Source organism: Scleropages formosus, chromosome 11, assembly GCF_900964775.1.
Source record: "Scleropages formosus chromosome 11, fSclFor1.1, whole genome shotgun sequence".
NCBI lineage: Eukaryota > Metazoa > Chordata > Actinopteri > Osteoglossiformes > Osteoglossidae > Scleropages > Scleropages formosus.
The window spans coordinates 9298297-9314418 of NC_041816.1; the positions used below are offsets into that span (position 1 = coordinate 9298297).

Consider the following 16122-nt stretch of genomic DNA (forward strand, 5'->3'; position numbering starts at 1 on the left):
GTGTGGAGCCTATCCCAGAAGCATAGGGCACTAGAGTTGGAAGGGTACACGTAAGAATTTTTGGAATATTTCTGTATTTTTTCCCTTTTATTTCCTGTTTTTAATTAGTGACTGAATTTTACTCAGGGTATGACTCTCGCAGCCACCCTCCTGTGAAGCTTTTGACAGAACTCACAGCTACAACTAACAATTAGCTAATTCTACTCGTAATTAGCTGATTCATTCTGGCATCTTGGACTTCGTGCAAAGGCTCTCATGTTGAGAGGTTGGCTGGTTAGTCAAAGAGGACATGGCCACCGGTCACACTGTGAGATGTAATGAGGGCATGGAGGCACCGAGGAAAGAAATATAATTAGTGGTGTGCTTTGTCACCCGTTGAAACACAGCTGGCAGACTTTGAAGGTTTCTCTCTAAAATGATGAGCATCATCTATGTAAAATATGCTACAGAGCATGAGGTTCTGATAGTAGGCCTGCACTCCCCCTAGATTTCAACTTCCAGCCCAATACCGACAATACAGGTGGCTCCCTACTTACGATGGGGTTACATGCTGCAAATCCCATTGTAAGTCGAAAAAATCGTAAGTCGAAAATGCATTTAATACACCTAACCTACCGAACATCATAGCTTAGCATACGTGCGATGGCCGTTATGGGCTTGCTGCCTTCATGCTGGGCAATTATCTTGAGTTTCTCCTCAAGAGTAACTGACCTCCTCTTCTTTCCATCAGTAGCAGGAGACACAGATGGGTGTTTCTGTGACATTATGGATGCACAAAACCCAACCACATGGCAGACTGGGAGATGCATAATGCATAAATTGTACTTTTGCTGAGATGTACGTCGCTTTGGACAAAAGTGTCTGCTAAATGAATAAATGTAAATGAGATACAGATCGCTGCCGCTGCCCAGCATCGCAACAGAGTATCGCACCGCATATCGCTTGCCCGGGGGAAAAAAAAAAAATCAAAATTCAAAATTCAAAGTACGATTTCTACTGAATGTCTATTGTCAGCATAGGGGGTGTGGTGGCGCAGTGGGTTGGACCACAGTCCTGCTCTCTGGTGGGTCTGGGGTTCAAGTCCCGCTTGGGGTGCCTTGCGGCAGACTGGCGTCCCGCCCTAGGTGTGTCCCTTACGTCCTGAGTTGCCGGGTAGGCTCCGGTTCCCCGTGACCCCGTATGGGACAAGCGGTTCTGAAAATGTGTGTGTGTGTGTCTATTGTCAGCTGACTGTCGTAAGTCAAACCATCGTAAGTCAAGGAGCATCTGTAGTGGGAAACACATTTGGACCATTACACAGCCCAAATCGTAGCTAACATTTACACGTATTCATTTAGCAGACACTTTTCCGCAAAGACACTTTCAATGAACACTACACAGTAGTATTTAGCCCACACCTTTTCACCCAGTGTGACTCACAGTGCAAGATACAGTACGAACATCCATACACCAGTGAAACACACTCTCTCACACACATACACGCACACGCACACTACTAGCAATTTAGAGTCACCTACTCACTTGAAAGAATGCCTTTCAAGAGTGGCAGGAAACTGGAGTACCTGGAGGAAACCCATATAAACTCTACACAGACAGAATGGCGATAAAACCCACGTCCTCTGGTGCAACCCAGGCACTGTCAGACAACAGCACTACTTGCTGCACCATTATGTTGTCCCTTCACGCTCATCTCAGCATCTCCACAGGCTCAGGGACTGGACAAACCCCACAAGTGGCTGGGCATCTAATACATAGTGGGAGCAGGTTGAGGCTGAAGATGAGCTGTTTTCTTGACCTTGTTAACATTCTTGAATATATATATTCCAATTTTCTCTTTCCCCTCTCCTCAAGTAAGAGTATACATTATTCCTTAAGAAGATATTAAACTGATAACAGTTGAACAAACCACCCTGTAATAAATTTGCCAGAATCGGTGAATGTTGGAGCATTACAGTTCCAAGCGTGAAAGCTCACGTTTCCCTGTGTTCACACAGTGGAGCACAGGATATTGCTATATCACATGCGTTTGATTCAGTGCCATAGAAGTGCACTCTGAAGATGGCCACCACCCCGATATGACCTTGATGAGGGTGCCATGGTTGAGGATAACGCCATGCAGACCGCACTCCTGGAAGTGCGTCTACAGCTCAGTCTCTCCAAGACCAAGATCCTTCATCTCCCAGCAGGTCTACCCACCTGTTGGGAACTCTAGCAAATTGGACAATTTGCTTTTCACCCATTTCATCGATCAAGAACCTAGAAGAAACAATCGACTCAAGTCTCTGCTTCTTCCAGCACAATGAAGCTATAACTCAGTCCTGCAGATACCTTCTGTATTACATCCACAAGATGCACCCACATCTCACAACACACTTCATACGGCTCCAAGTCCAGGCCGTGATATTTCGCCAGGACTACTGCGTATCTCTCATGTCTAGTCTTCAGGCTGATACAGAATGCCAAAGAACAAGTTGTTTGTATTTTACCTTCTCCTCTTTCCATTGTCTTCCCATGGCTGCCTGTATCAAGTTCAAGACTCCAGTTACAACTTACACAGCAGTCAAAGAATCTGCACCCAAATACAAGACCGATTACTCCCTACACCCCAGCAAGGGTGCCACACTCCTCCATTGGATTGTTGGGAGTAAACGGGCCTACCAGCAGGAAAAACACACAGATGGAGAACACGAAAACTGCACATAGATGGCATCAGATTCGAACCAAGACTGAAAACCACAGGAAAGGAGCTAAGAGGCACCAGCTGTACCCACTGAGCCATCATACCACTTGCTTTCAGAGCTCTGTCAGCCAGTGTTTCCTCAAGTACCACTGACTCAGAGTGGTGCTCCTGCGGAGAGGAAAGAGCTGCTCTAAGCAGAGGGAGCTGTTTCAGAATTGACACAGTGCACACTTATCTCCTGGGTGGCAGTGGGTCATTAGGGTTGGTCACGGTGGTGGAAGTGGGAGGTTGAGGTTATCCACAGTAGCGCATGGGGGTGGCTGGGGGTGTCCACGGTGGTGGAAGTGGGAGGTTGGTGATGTCCAGAGTGGAACGGGGGGCAGTCAGGGTGTCAACAGCAGCATCAGCGCTCTGCAGGTAGCCTGAAGTAGCAGAACAGCTACTTCAGAAGCTTCACTCCTGGCCTACAGCAAGATTGTCTCTGACTCAAAACCTGTGGACACAACAGCTGCAGACAACAATATAAACATTTAGCTGTGCCTCATGATATCCATAGCCATCTTGGTGGCACTGGCATGTGCTCTTTAAAACTGAAATAGTTTAAATAAACGAAGCACAACCATTAAACATGCGTGAACAGACAGATACAGCTTTGTGAGTCACAAACCAATTAGTGATGTGTGACTCTGCAGTTCACTAGAATTATGCAGCAGTTCCCAGAGCCTCTGCTGAGAGCAGAACAATAGCTTTTCTTTCAGCCTATGTTAATGACATGTCAATACAAAACATGTTAACTTATCTTGTCTCCTGTCAATACACAGCAGAGACAGAAACAACACAGGAAAAGTTTAGGGAAGAAAAGGGATGCTACTGAAATGAGTAAAACTGGCCTGTGTTTCTCTGGTCAGGGTACAAGATGAGCAGCTCTGATTAAAGCAGCTGCCCTGAAAAAGTAAACAAAAGGCCTGAAGCACACTTGATAGAGGAGATGTGCCCTGAAAGCAGAGCAGTCATCGATCAGGGCAGCTTTCGTGGCGATGCAGCCACACATTCTGCTTTTCTTAAGCGGACTCTTCATCTTAAATCAGCATTGAGCATTAACTGAGATCAATTGGAGCTATTAGGAGCAGAGCGGATGGCTAAATATTTCATGGACGAAGTTTAAACTGGGGGCATGATTTATGGGCACTGAGACGCTCTCAGACATCGGCACACCCGGCAAAAATCAGCAAGCCCTGCCGGCCGGCGCTGTGGAGCTGTAATCGCTCATTAGATATTCAGCGCTCTATCTCTTCACAGGAGAATGAGATATATCATCCTCCGGTACTCCTATGAAACTTCAGTGGAACCAAACCTCATTGAAGAAAAATACCAGTCGTCAATGCATCTTTCCTTCCATTGCTACAATAGTTTTTTTTCCCCCTCGAGCATCCCTCACACACAACACAAGACTTCCAAAGATGCCTCCTGGCTGTCTGAAAGTCCACAGCCTTTGAGAAAAAGACCTTCAGGATTCTACATGAGATCAGACTGAGGGCAGCGACTGATGCAGGTATGCTGTACTATGCATGTATAAAAAAAAAAATCACTGTCAACATCATTTGTTTTTTCACAGTGTCATCAGAGAGTCACACATTTGCTTCCTATATTCTTGTACTTTTGCCCAGCAAAACCTCCACAGGCTCTTTTCTCCTTTTGGAAAACTATACAGAAAAGCACCACGATATTCTTCCATATTCTCCACCAAACACCTCAGACACAGCCCTTTATGTCTGTCACATCACATTCCGGTCTCTTCATCTCGGTGGTGAATGGAGGTGGGGAGGTGGCTTCCTTTGAGCTCACTGAACTCGCACCTGCAGCCAGCCTTTCTATGTGTCTGTCTCCCAGGTGTCAAGTGAGCTGTGAACAATGATTGAGCTGCAATAAAAACCGACCGGGAGAGATACTCACTTTCCTCCTCTAGCCCTGCGGGTTTGATTAACTCCCTAAACCCCTCCCCACTACCCACATGGAGAAAGGGGCTAATTCATTAGCCTCTGTTTTTACTGAGAGCAGACTCTGGCACACTTCCACATGCCACAAGCCTTCTGCGGTGCAGCAGTGCTGATAAAGGGAAAAGGGGTGCCACCTCAGCAATGAGCTCCTCTCGTTTCAGAAGAGGAAGCCTTCAAGACTAGAGACTCCCTCTGCCACACAAAAAGTGTATGACAGCAAAGTTTTGTCACACATTCACTCATAAGTTAACTATATAAGTATAACTTGGGGCACAGAGTTGTTAAATCTTCACCCCTGCAGTATCCTCGAGCTAGGTACCCTGAACGGGCAAAGTAAAAATTCCCAGGGGTGTAAATGGGTAAATCACTGTAAGCAGCTTAGCCTACAAACCTAAAACGGTAATTCACTTTGCTAAATAAAAAGCACAAGCTAAATAAATTAAAATAAACTAAAAAAAGTAACTAGGAGTGTCTGCCTAGCTGGTGTTTGCTATAGACTTTGAAAGGAGCACAAGCAACAAAATGAGATAATAGTCAAACTGGCATCAGAAAACACAGCGCAGGAGTACTGGAGCATGTTTCTACCTCTCAACATGTCAGCGTAGTGGCCCAGTGGCAGAAAACCCCTTGTCTCAGAAGGGCTAACTGGACATGTGGTCCCCAGTTTGCACTATGAAATGACGTGTCCAGGGAGGTACGCAGAGTCACGTATATTTTTCTCAAGCTTGCTGAGTACTGAGATTTACCTGCAGCACAACTGGGAGAGTCATCAGTCACCCAGCAAGGTATACTGTTACCACACACTCTTTTTCTGGGACAACTGAGAAGATTTTTGATGAAATGACTGTAGCCAGAAACTGCAATACTTTGTTCTCGACTCTCACACCGCAGCATTTGCTCTTGTAATCAGTTATAAAGCAGGGTAATATTCAGAATAAAGAGAGGCAAGAAAGAGATCACAACTTGAACAAGTAAGCAATGATGTGTCAGAGGAGACAGGACGTATAGAAAAAGACATGCTGTTTACAGGTCAGTGGCAGGCAAGCTACTTGTTCACTCAAAGTAGGAAAGGCTTTGATTGCATTTTGATAACGCCAAACCGAGTTAAGGTTTAGACAGCTGCATTTGGACCCTGTCATTCAGGGCACCAATAAAACACCTGGCCTGAGGGTGCTGTTTCAAACACCAGATCAGCATCACTTACCACCAAGGACAGCGGCCTCTTCCAGGAGACCACTCCAATCAGCCCCGACAGCAGCACCTGCGAGGAGGCAAGAGAACAGGTGAGCTGGCAGTAAACAGAAGAGGCGACAAAGGGAGCCCCGTAGGGATTTAGCAGTAAACAGTCACAGGTGTCATTGGTGTTTCGACCTAGATGGATATGACAATGTTTATGCTCACAAGATGAACTGCAAATGCACTACATGTGCTGTCATTTCCTACAGTCCTCCCGAGTCGATCTTCCCACAAACACTCCAATAAGTTCAACAACTGCAGGAAGAATGAACACCTCAGTTCCCTGCGCATCACACATATAACACTGCTGCTAAAAACAGACACACTAATATTGTGCCCATCGGAGGGCCTGTGTACAGCACATAAACAACAAGGCTTTATTGCAAGATAAAGCAATAGAGCACTTGGGCAATCAACATGATTTAGCTTTCCAATCAATGGGAATAGGAATTCCTGAATTTACTGCAGGAATTTCCTCAAAAATACAACACAATAAAACCGATTCACTCCTGCATTCTACAGTTCATTATAACAATTTGAATTAGATGATAAAGTAATTCTCGTGTGGATCGCGGTCTGGAAGAATTACACGAGACACATGAAGACAAAATTTGAAAAAATTTGAGAACTTGCAACATGCTTCTCAACAGACTAAAACAGAAAGTAAACAATTCCTAAATGATAAAAATGCAAACACACAGAGCAGAGAACCCCAAAACTCCAGAGCTGACGATCTGTTTTATATACAGTATTTCTCCGGACACTTCTCGGTTGTTCTTTTTGATATGTCACAGTGTGGCCTCCTGCCCTCTTGCCATACTGTGGGAAAGTTAAATAATAAAGTACATATAACCCTGATTGTGTTAGATTATCCAGGTCATTACAGCAATCAGAACCCAATATGTCAGACTACAGATTCTCTCTCCCTTGTGCTCCCTTGTGCTGCTACAATAATATGATTACATCACCTATCTTGTGCTATTCACAAAAGAGACACATTACTGCAGACACACTTTGTGTCCCCCGTTTGTTTGGTTCCCATCTTGCTTGGCAAAGGCTGGTAGCCGGAGCGCTTCCTATTTGCTTTTTTGAATTATTGATTGTGCATACAGCTCTTCTACAGCAAGGGGGAAACTGTTGGAACACTTACCCGTTCTCTCTGCCGTGGGAAAACGACCCACGCACCCATGTACCTCACACTGCAGGGAAAATGCTCAAACCACCAATAGTATGTAAACTGAGAACTGAGTATAAATAAATCACTATAACTTTTAAAGAGCAGTTTGGAAGACATGAGAGCCCGTTCTCCTTACTCTCTGAAGCGCTGACAGCACTGCGGGGACTCACGAGTGCTTTTATCCCACACATTTGGTTTTCCATCCGCAAATCCTGGATCCTGGCAGCCCAAGCGCCTTGGGCCCCACACACAGGGACTTGATGTGCTTACTGTGGGGGACACAAACTGTCATTGACATGTGCTAAGCTGGTGAATCACCATGCTCCACAGAGCCCCACGGGACTTACTGGAGACTATGCAGTTTGCTGAATTCCCTGCACACAAACTGCTTAAGACCAAGAATTATCTGGGGGTGTCAGAAAAACCTCATGGACTGCCCTAACCATGTCTCTAGGCAAAGGATCCTAGCAGAAAAGACAGTAGACAGGTGCCATAGTGGTTATGGCCAGAAACATTTAAAATGATGGCCCCAGGTGGGATGCTGCTATAACAAACATGGACTTGGTTCTATTTCTCAGAAAATATTTGGTGGCATGAATGGGAATAATTGTTACTTAATTTGTACAAGAGCATCAGCTATAGCAACATAATAATAATAATAATAATAATAATGTAATTCTTTTACGTCACTAGATGGGATTTCTATTAGAAGCTTTTTCTAAAATATTAAGCCATTTAAACTATAATAGAAACAAGCCCTTCCACTCCTAAAATGTACAAACACTGCAAAAGTGAACACATTTCTTTTACCATAAACACACCACTCACAGGCAAGTGCTTCAGCGCAATGAGCTCCATAAGGTCTAATGGAACAATTGACTTCTTTGCTCCTTGGAGGCACTACAATTAAAAGCAAACGTTGTTTTAAATTCATAATATGATTTACAGCATAATGACTTCAAGTTGGAAGAACAGCATCGTCCATCTGAAGAGGACACCTGTTTCAGACCAGATGATGTGCTGAAATGCAGGGTGAGTCACAGGACATGGTGAGCTGCTGGAGCACAAACATACCTTCTTTTCACACAAACATTTCCCAACTGATATACCTAACATGCACATGCAGAGAATACAGATAATATACCAACGAGTGAGTACCCGTAAATACCCCAAGACTTTTCCTCAAGAGAGGTAAAACTGTTACAACCAGACTTCCGTGGTTCCAACAGCATACAACTGAGAGCTTTCACAGAAAACTTGCTACATGTCTGGATGTGGGGAGAGATTCTCTTCTCGAGTTGAGCAAGTCACACAGGAGCAGCTGTGCGCTACTGTACACACCACTTGATGCAGCACAGGAGATCTCCTTTTGAGAATGAAACCAATCTGACTGGCTCTATTTGGGTTGTGAAGATAGAAGCCACACTGTGCTTGTGCCTGAAATTCAGTGTGACTTCCTTCTCCTGAGGTGGACCCATCAGCACATTGTGTGTCCCTAAGGACGGAGGTGACTGGCTCCATGCACACAGTACCCTTATTGTCTCAGAAGGCGTTGGTGTTGCGGTCATCAACAGTTAATATGCGAATGGGGAGAAGGAGGGATCTCTATAATAAAAATGAGCTCCAACTGGTCTTCTGATTCATAACCTCCCCCAGGGAACAGATCACAACATTTGCAAAGCATGGTAATCACTAGCAGAGGTTGCAGATCAACACAGAGCGAAACACACAATATAACACATAAATATGCATATTTTTCCACACAACACAATATCATCAAAATGCTACCTAATCAGCAACATGTTATTGTTTAATATTCTAACATCTATTTCTTGACCAAGGTGTATCCTATCTTGTACTTCTGAGATAGGCTCTGGACCTCCCCGAACCTGTACTAGACAAGTGGTTACTAATAGAGAATAAACAAGTTCATTTCAAAGTTTTCAGAATTACAGATTTAATGGATTTTTGCAAAAAGTTATTGTTTTGTCTATATTACCTTTATTAATTTTTCTGCTTGGAATGCCTTTTCTTCAGTTCACTCATCAGGGTTCTCCCAAAGTGTGTGGGTGCGTATGTGAGAGAGTGAGTCTTCCTCACTGTCTGCATTCCTGTCATGACACACCAAGCCCACCCTTTGTACCTGCGTGCAGAGCAGCGTGCCCTCCAGTGCTCTCGCGGGAGTGTTATGATAAGCACAGCATAGTGAGGAGGAGGAGGAGGAGGTCTCAGAGAAAAGGTCAGCAGTCATCAGCTCTGCTGCATTTCAGCCAGCTCTCTGGGGAGGGAGCTCTGATCAGATGGAGCAGCACCCGGGAAGGGTCCCTGTGTACGCAGCTGGAGGGGGGTCACTCAACAGTGTTTGGAAACCCATGTGCGGCCGTAATTAAAAGGGCTTTCCATAGCTGAAATGGGTGGGCAGGGCAGCTGTGTTTTAGGCCCAAGCTGCCCAAAGCTATTCCCTTCCATCCCTGACCCCATCCCCCACCAGCTCGGAAGTAGCAGTCGACCAGCTACCTGGTTAGCTCTCATTACCTATACTGTCATTATAGCGGATTTCAAATATTCTATCAGAAGACTTATCCCTTGCATATTAATGGTGGCATATTGAATGCACTGCTCCCAGTAAGTCGACATATTTATAAACAGGCAGAGGTGATAAATGTATTTATCCTTGCCCACACCTCATCAGAGCACACGATGCTCAGCGTGGAGCTCTTAAAATCAGCACATTTGGCACACATCAATCTATGCAGGAGAGAAGGGAACTACACATGTTTCCTTGGCAACCATCCACTCGTCTGCTAGCACGATCCATAATGATTTTCCATTTCTCCCACAACAGCGGGGTGTACGTGGCCTCGTTCCCTTCTCAGGAACCATCACTGTGTACACCCCCAAGGAACACCCCCAGGCATCCCATACCCACACATGACCTGAGCGGGATCCTTTAACCAGTGCTCTGTGTACACAAACAACAAGTGGACCAGTTCCAGGCATGTAGAAAGCTTGCATTGCGCTCCATGCCACATGATGTGAACGGTCTGATGAAGTATGGTCAAACTTCACTGTGCTTCAAACAGGGAGGGAAAATCTGTTGAAGGTAAACTGAGTGCCCGTGACACAGCTGCATATAACTAGAAATGCTCAAATATCTTGAGGGTAGTGTCAATCTTGCTGGACATCCCGAAATTCACCCCAGTTTACACCCCCACCTGGTGTAAACACAAACCAAACACCAGTGATGTTCGCTCTGAGCCCACAGTGTGCTGTGCTTTTTCCAAGTTTGAAATGCACTTTAGAGTAAGAAAATGAAGTTTAGTGAATGACAAAGAAAACAGATATGAAATGAGCGCACAGCAGGCAAGCTCAATGGAGCCTGAAGAACTCTCACACAAGCTGTCGCCGTGCCGTTCCCCCCGGAGTGATACGGCTTTTGCTGGATGGTTTGGTGGCCACCCACCCGCTCAACTCTGTTCAGACAGCTTAAACAGGGTCTGTTCCCCATCACTTCTTTAACCGGCATATCTGCCAAGCCGTGACTGCTCACGGGAATGTCCTTACGCTCCAGGGGGCCAATCTCTGGATTTAATCTTGTGAGAGCTCACTGAAGAAAGCCCTTTGTACCTTAATGCTTCACAATAATGGTTCCATTTGTTGCCTTCATATCAGGACTGGACACTTTATGCCAAGCCCTTCAGCTAATGTAAGCTGAAGCTCCAAAGAGGGACTCAGACATCATGCATGCTGCCATTTCCACTCAACAACATTCCTCTACACTGGGAACTATCTTCACATTTGGCACGACAATAAAAGTCAAAATGGAGTGGCATCGCTAAACATTCTCAGATCCCACTCAGCATTAAAGCTGTCAGAAGGAATCCCACGCTCCTACTTAATTAAATCAAAGAGCCTGGAAACGAGACAGCTGTCAACGGAACCTGGCTCAGTGGTGGCATTTCTCCATTCTTCCTGCCATATCGCACAGACAGCCCCAAAGCCTTTCAAAGGGCAAGAGTATTCCTTATTGATGTTTCACCTCAACCATTCCCAGAGCTCAGCTTCTTTTTCAGCTGTTTTGTGTTGGAAACACCTGTAGGAGAATTTAAGTAGGTTTCCATTAGTTGTGTTACTAGACTGTATGTAGTCCTTTAATGTTGCCTCATATGGCAAAACTAGAGGAAGTGATGCTGGCCAAATGGATTAGAGAGTCTTGCTAGCAAGTCATGTTGCTATCTCTTGGTTGAGGAAATATAATAAATACAGAGAAGCACATTGTCATGATCGAAGACGTAAGGTGGATGAGTAGGTGAGGACCCAGCTGCGGATGGGTTTATTTAAAGCGCAAGCAAGGAGCAGGTAATAGGCATTGTCGGGGATAGGCGTGGGTTGATCGATGTGCAGACGTTGCTCTTGGGATGAGACGAGAGACGTAGTCAAAAGAGCAGAGCCAAAGATCAGAAGCTAGGACGTGAGAGCAGGAACAAGGGAGAGGGAACTGAGGAGATAGGGGAAGACGAGGAGCTTAAGGCTGTATATTGCTGATGAACTGGAAATGCAGTTTTGCTTGATGAGGTTCCGTGATCAGATGTGCAGGAGTGGCCTCTTTATCTTCCTGATCAGAGACAGGTGCGGGCATCAGGTATGAGGTTGTGACACCAATAATGGTCTTAATGTTCCTTTAAACAAAAAGAAGACATGCTAGTCAGAACACATGATAGTTGTTCATGTGAATTCTACTTACAATAACTCTTCCATCCTTCTCTAAGGCCAACAAGGGACAAACACCTGGGAAACCTTCTGACAACAAGAGAAAGGCACACACTCAAGTCTCCTTGCTACCAAGACATCACCCAAACAAAAGATGTTGATCTCTCTTGAAGATGATCAAATAAGGCTGCTTAGGGAGGTCAAAAATAAGTGGCAAAGCAGGTGTGCTTTACCTTTACAGTGTTGCTCTCCCTCATTCACCCTATCAGTCACATGTCACAGTGTGCTCAGAACACACATTGTATCATGATTGCCATGGAAACTAGAGATCAACAATGGGCTCCCTGGTGATGCTTGGGTGCAGAGGCCTTCTAAATTGCTCTGTTTTTTTTTTGCTTTTTTGCTTTGTTGTTTCCCTACTATGTCATTCATACATTCATCATCTCCCCTTTCCTCTTTCTTCCTCCTTTTTGTTTAATTCTGTTTTTACTTTACTTTTTTCTAGCTGTCTATTAAAAAAATTATTTTCACCGAACAAGCAAAACATCATTGAAAAAAGTGCCTAATTAGGCCATTAAACTTCACCTGTCTAAATATTGTAATAAACAGAATATTCCAACTATGGAACAATGATTCAAACTTATCAGATGTACAAAATGTAAGTGAGAGTAGCTCATTTGCATGAAATTCGTTATGTAGATGTAGCTCCTGGCATACACATGTGCGAATTCAAGACAATCCCGTCTCACTGGTGCACATGGAGAGCAAACAAACATCGCCTGTTGTATCGATGCAGTCCGTGCTGTCAAACCAGTGCAGGAAATTACCCATGTAATGTCACTGGAGGACAGCGTGGGGAACCCTCTAATAGGATTTCACTGTCTGTCTTCTCCAGTAATTGCAGGCCAGCAGAAATCCAGATTGCATTAGATAATGGAGGCCGGTCTGTGGCATTTCCAATTAGTCGCATGGTGTGTCTCCAAAATAAAAATCAAATGTGTTATTTCAGAGCAGCACATTGTGTTGGGGCCTGTTACTGTAACAACCACTAAGGTCTTAAAGCCCAACTTTATTACAGAACTCATATCACACAATTTACAGAATACATCAAATCCTGCCCTTTCTGTGCAGTATCAAATAACGCTAATTATATAGATATACACTTTTTAAGTCGTCAAATGAGGTAGAAGTTGTATACTGCAAGATGTGTACTGCTCCAGGCTCCTTGAACAAAAATGACTCAGATGATGTAATATAATAATGTTTCAGACTGTAAAAATGGTAGAAATAGGAATTCTCCTCAAATGTAGAACTGCACCACATTTCCATGAAGTTGTCTAATGTTTTGCATTTTGAAGAGACATGATGTCACCTCGAAACACTAATGTATGGAAATGCATAGTGCATACATACACCCATTATGCTGAGGCTGTAGAAGATGAGATCACATTCTACAAACCTCCATCAAGTACCTAAGGTGATAAATCATGTGTAGAAAATCAATTCCTCTTAAAATATACATAGTCAAGTTGTCATGAAGATTAACAATAACTGTGTATAACAAGTGTATAAAGCAATCTAGTGCTAACAAGAATTTCTTCATGTTTCTGGAGTTTAAATAAATGAACTGATGTTCTACAAACTTCGCAAAGTACAGCATCATGGATGTGATCCTTTGACACCACATACTCAAAATGATTATGTTCACTGAATATGCTCACAACTCAACTGATAATTACATCCACTGAAAAACAACATACATTTCAGGAGAGTCCACAGTCTGAGTCTCTGGAAGAGGTCCACTTTTGAGGGCTTTCTGAGCCCTTCTTCAGCCTTGAGATGCTGCAAAGGGTTAGACAGGTCTGTCACCTCATAATTAAGATCGATGGAGGGCAGCCTGGACCCCCATTCTGCACTAGAGTTGTACCACTCGGCTTGCAGCCAGCAGCCCACACACCCCGCCTGATGGAGAAGAGTGTGCGAGGGCGTGTGTGTGTGTGTGTACACGGAGGGAGCTCAGATGAAGAATAGTGCACAACCATACATTTTGGATTTGGCCAGAAAGAGCATGTGTGTATTGAGCATTGTAAAGAGCCGGTGTCCTGTAGCCCCACCTGACCACTCCATGCACATGAGCATGTGGATATCTGTTTCTGAATAAGTGTTCATACAAATCTGCCTGTTTGTGTGCATGCATATGACAGTGCATCAGTGTACAGGAGAGTGTGCAAGGTTTGCAAGATGGTCTGTTGTTCTTTATAACCAGTGTTAAGTGATTACTGCCATTGCTTTTACATTCCATTACCTTGGAGACTGAGAAATATCCTACAATGTGTTTTTAAATAACACTTCCATCTGAAATAATGTGAGAGTAATAGCTGGGGATGAACGAACATTGGAGAAAATCATGGGAAGACCCTCGGGGAGGCTCCACGGTACTTTGCACACAAGCTAACAGCCAGCCAACATCCTTCAATAGATCCTGCAATAACTGTGTCAGGTTTTTATTTCTGACAGTTTAATGCAGCTGCTTCCATCTGCAACCTGCTGGCTTAAGACAAGCCTCCCATTGGGTCCATAGCAGCTAAACCGAGTGGCTCTCACACTAGTTTTAAATGGCGAGGCCGCTTCCATATTTATGTACCAGCTCAAAATTGGCAAGCTGCATTTCATTGGGCCTCACTGCCGCCCTTCACACTGAGAATGGCTCAGAAGGACAAACTGGCCAGCCGTTGATTAAAATAATAGCTTTGCCAAATGCCAAAATGGTCTCCCCAAAAATAAAAAGAAAATCAATTGCTGGGAACAAAGTAATCACACGTAGCACATGAGACAAGAGGCCATTATCTTCCCTGTCAAAGCGATGAAATCTTGGCTCTGTCGATTCCTCATTACAGAGCTGGAAATGAAGCCCAGTGAGAGGAGTGGTGGGGAATGAGAAAGAAGCACAGTCTTGGCTCCTGCCAAAAATCAGTTTGCTCTCTGAGGGCCACTCTGATTTAGGGCAGCATGGCAACTGGGACAAGAAAGCCACTCCCAGATCAACTATATCCCATGTTATGTATTAATTATTCTCCATTAATCCTGGATAGTGAGAAGTAGCCCAAATACAAGGCAGGTAATGTACTCACTTACATGTCACCCACTGAGCAGAAGCTGTGCTGACATAGCCAGTGCAAGGTTTGATTCAAGGCGACAGCCAGCAGCACCTCCAGGGTAGACCGGAGCTCACCACTCCATAATCTCTATCCACAGAGACAAGAGAGGCTGTCCTCTCACTGGCAGCATCTCCAGCAAGTGTGCCGACATCCTCATACGGAGGGAAAGCAGCCAGATATGCAAAGCTGGACAACAGGAAAGCATGCCTTCTAAGTGAAGACAACTTGTCTTTAAATAACATAATTAACTGATGCTTGACACAAACAGCCAGCTTCTCTAGTTTTCCCTCTCAAGGGATTATCTGAGAGCAAAGGCTTCTACCTGGCTAACAGGCAAGACACAATTTTTCCACAAATGTACATACCATGACTGTTCTACATCCTACACACATGAGAAAAACAAAATGTCACAATTAAACCTCCAGAAAATGTAACACCTTAACCTTCAGTTTGAAGAGGAATCGAGTACAGTAATGCACGTCCTTGTTAGCAGGCTTTCAACAGTTGGATTTACATCACTACTTAGGTGAAAGACTATGTATAAAATAGCAAGCATGCAGTCAAGAAGTTCACAGAAAACTCAGCAGTGTCCCACATGCTATAGGCACACACAAAATATGTGCTGGTGTGATGTAATGGTGGAAGACAGTCCAGGTAAACTGGCCATCACTCATACTCACATACTGAACTCCACCAGAACGTTCATGACGATTCTACAAAGGTGGCTTCATTTTATATTAACATAAGAGGCCCTTTCTCTTAAATTGCCCTTACAAACCCTTGCATTAGTCATTCTTCCTCCAATGGTAGGAAAATAGAAATAGTTAGAAATGAGCTTGTTCCAACAGCTGCTGAATTAGTTTGACAGCGTTTCTGAGAACAGAATGTTGACAATTTGCGGAAACACTGGTTTCGGTCAAAAGTCAGCTTCTGTTGTACTGCTTAATGCACAAGATTTATGAAGGTGTCAGTTCTGTTTTCCTTATAGTGCTGGCACATTCCAGACCTCAAGTAAAACATTTCTCCTTATTTTACCATGGCTGCACTCATCTACTCTGACTGACAAAAGCCACAGAATACCTCAGATAACAAGGCAGGTGCAAAACATTCCTTTTAGAGCCACAAAAGTACATAACATAATATTCTTTAATATTGGAGATAATT

General features: G+C 44.2%; 1 protein-coding gene across 1 annotated transcript in view; it reads right to left on the reverse strand.

The window, feature by feature from the left end:
• The window catches only part of fam189a1 (family with sequence similarity 189 member A1), an 83016-nt gene that overhangs the window by 38868 nt on the left and 28026 nt on the right, over window positions 1–16122 (reverse strand). The window contains exon 2 of the mRNA XM_029256065.1: window positions 5882–5938. Coding sequence (XP_029111898.1) covers window positions 5882–5938 — 57 coding nt within the window. The remainder of the gene's footprint in view (window positions 1–5881; window positions 5939–16122) is intronic.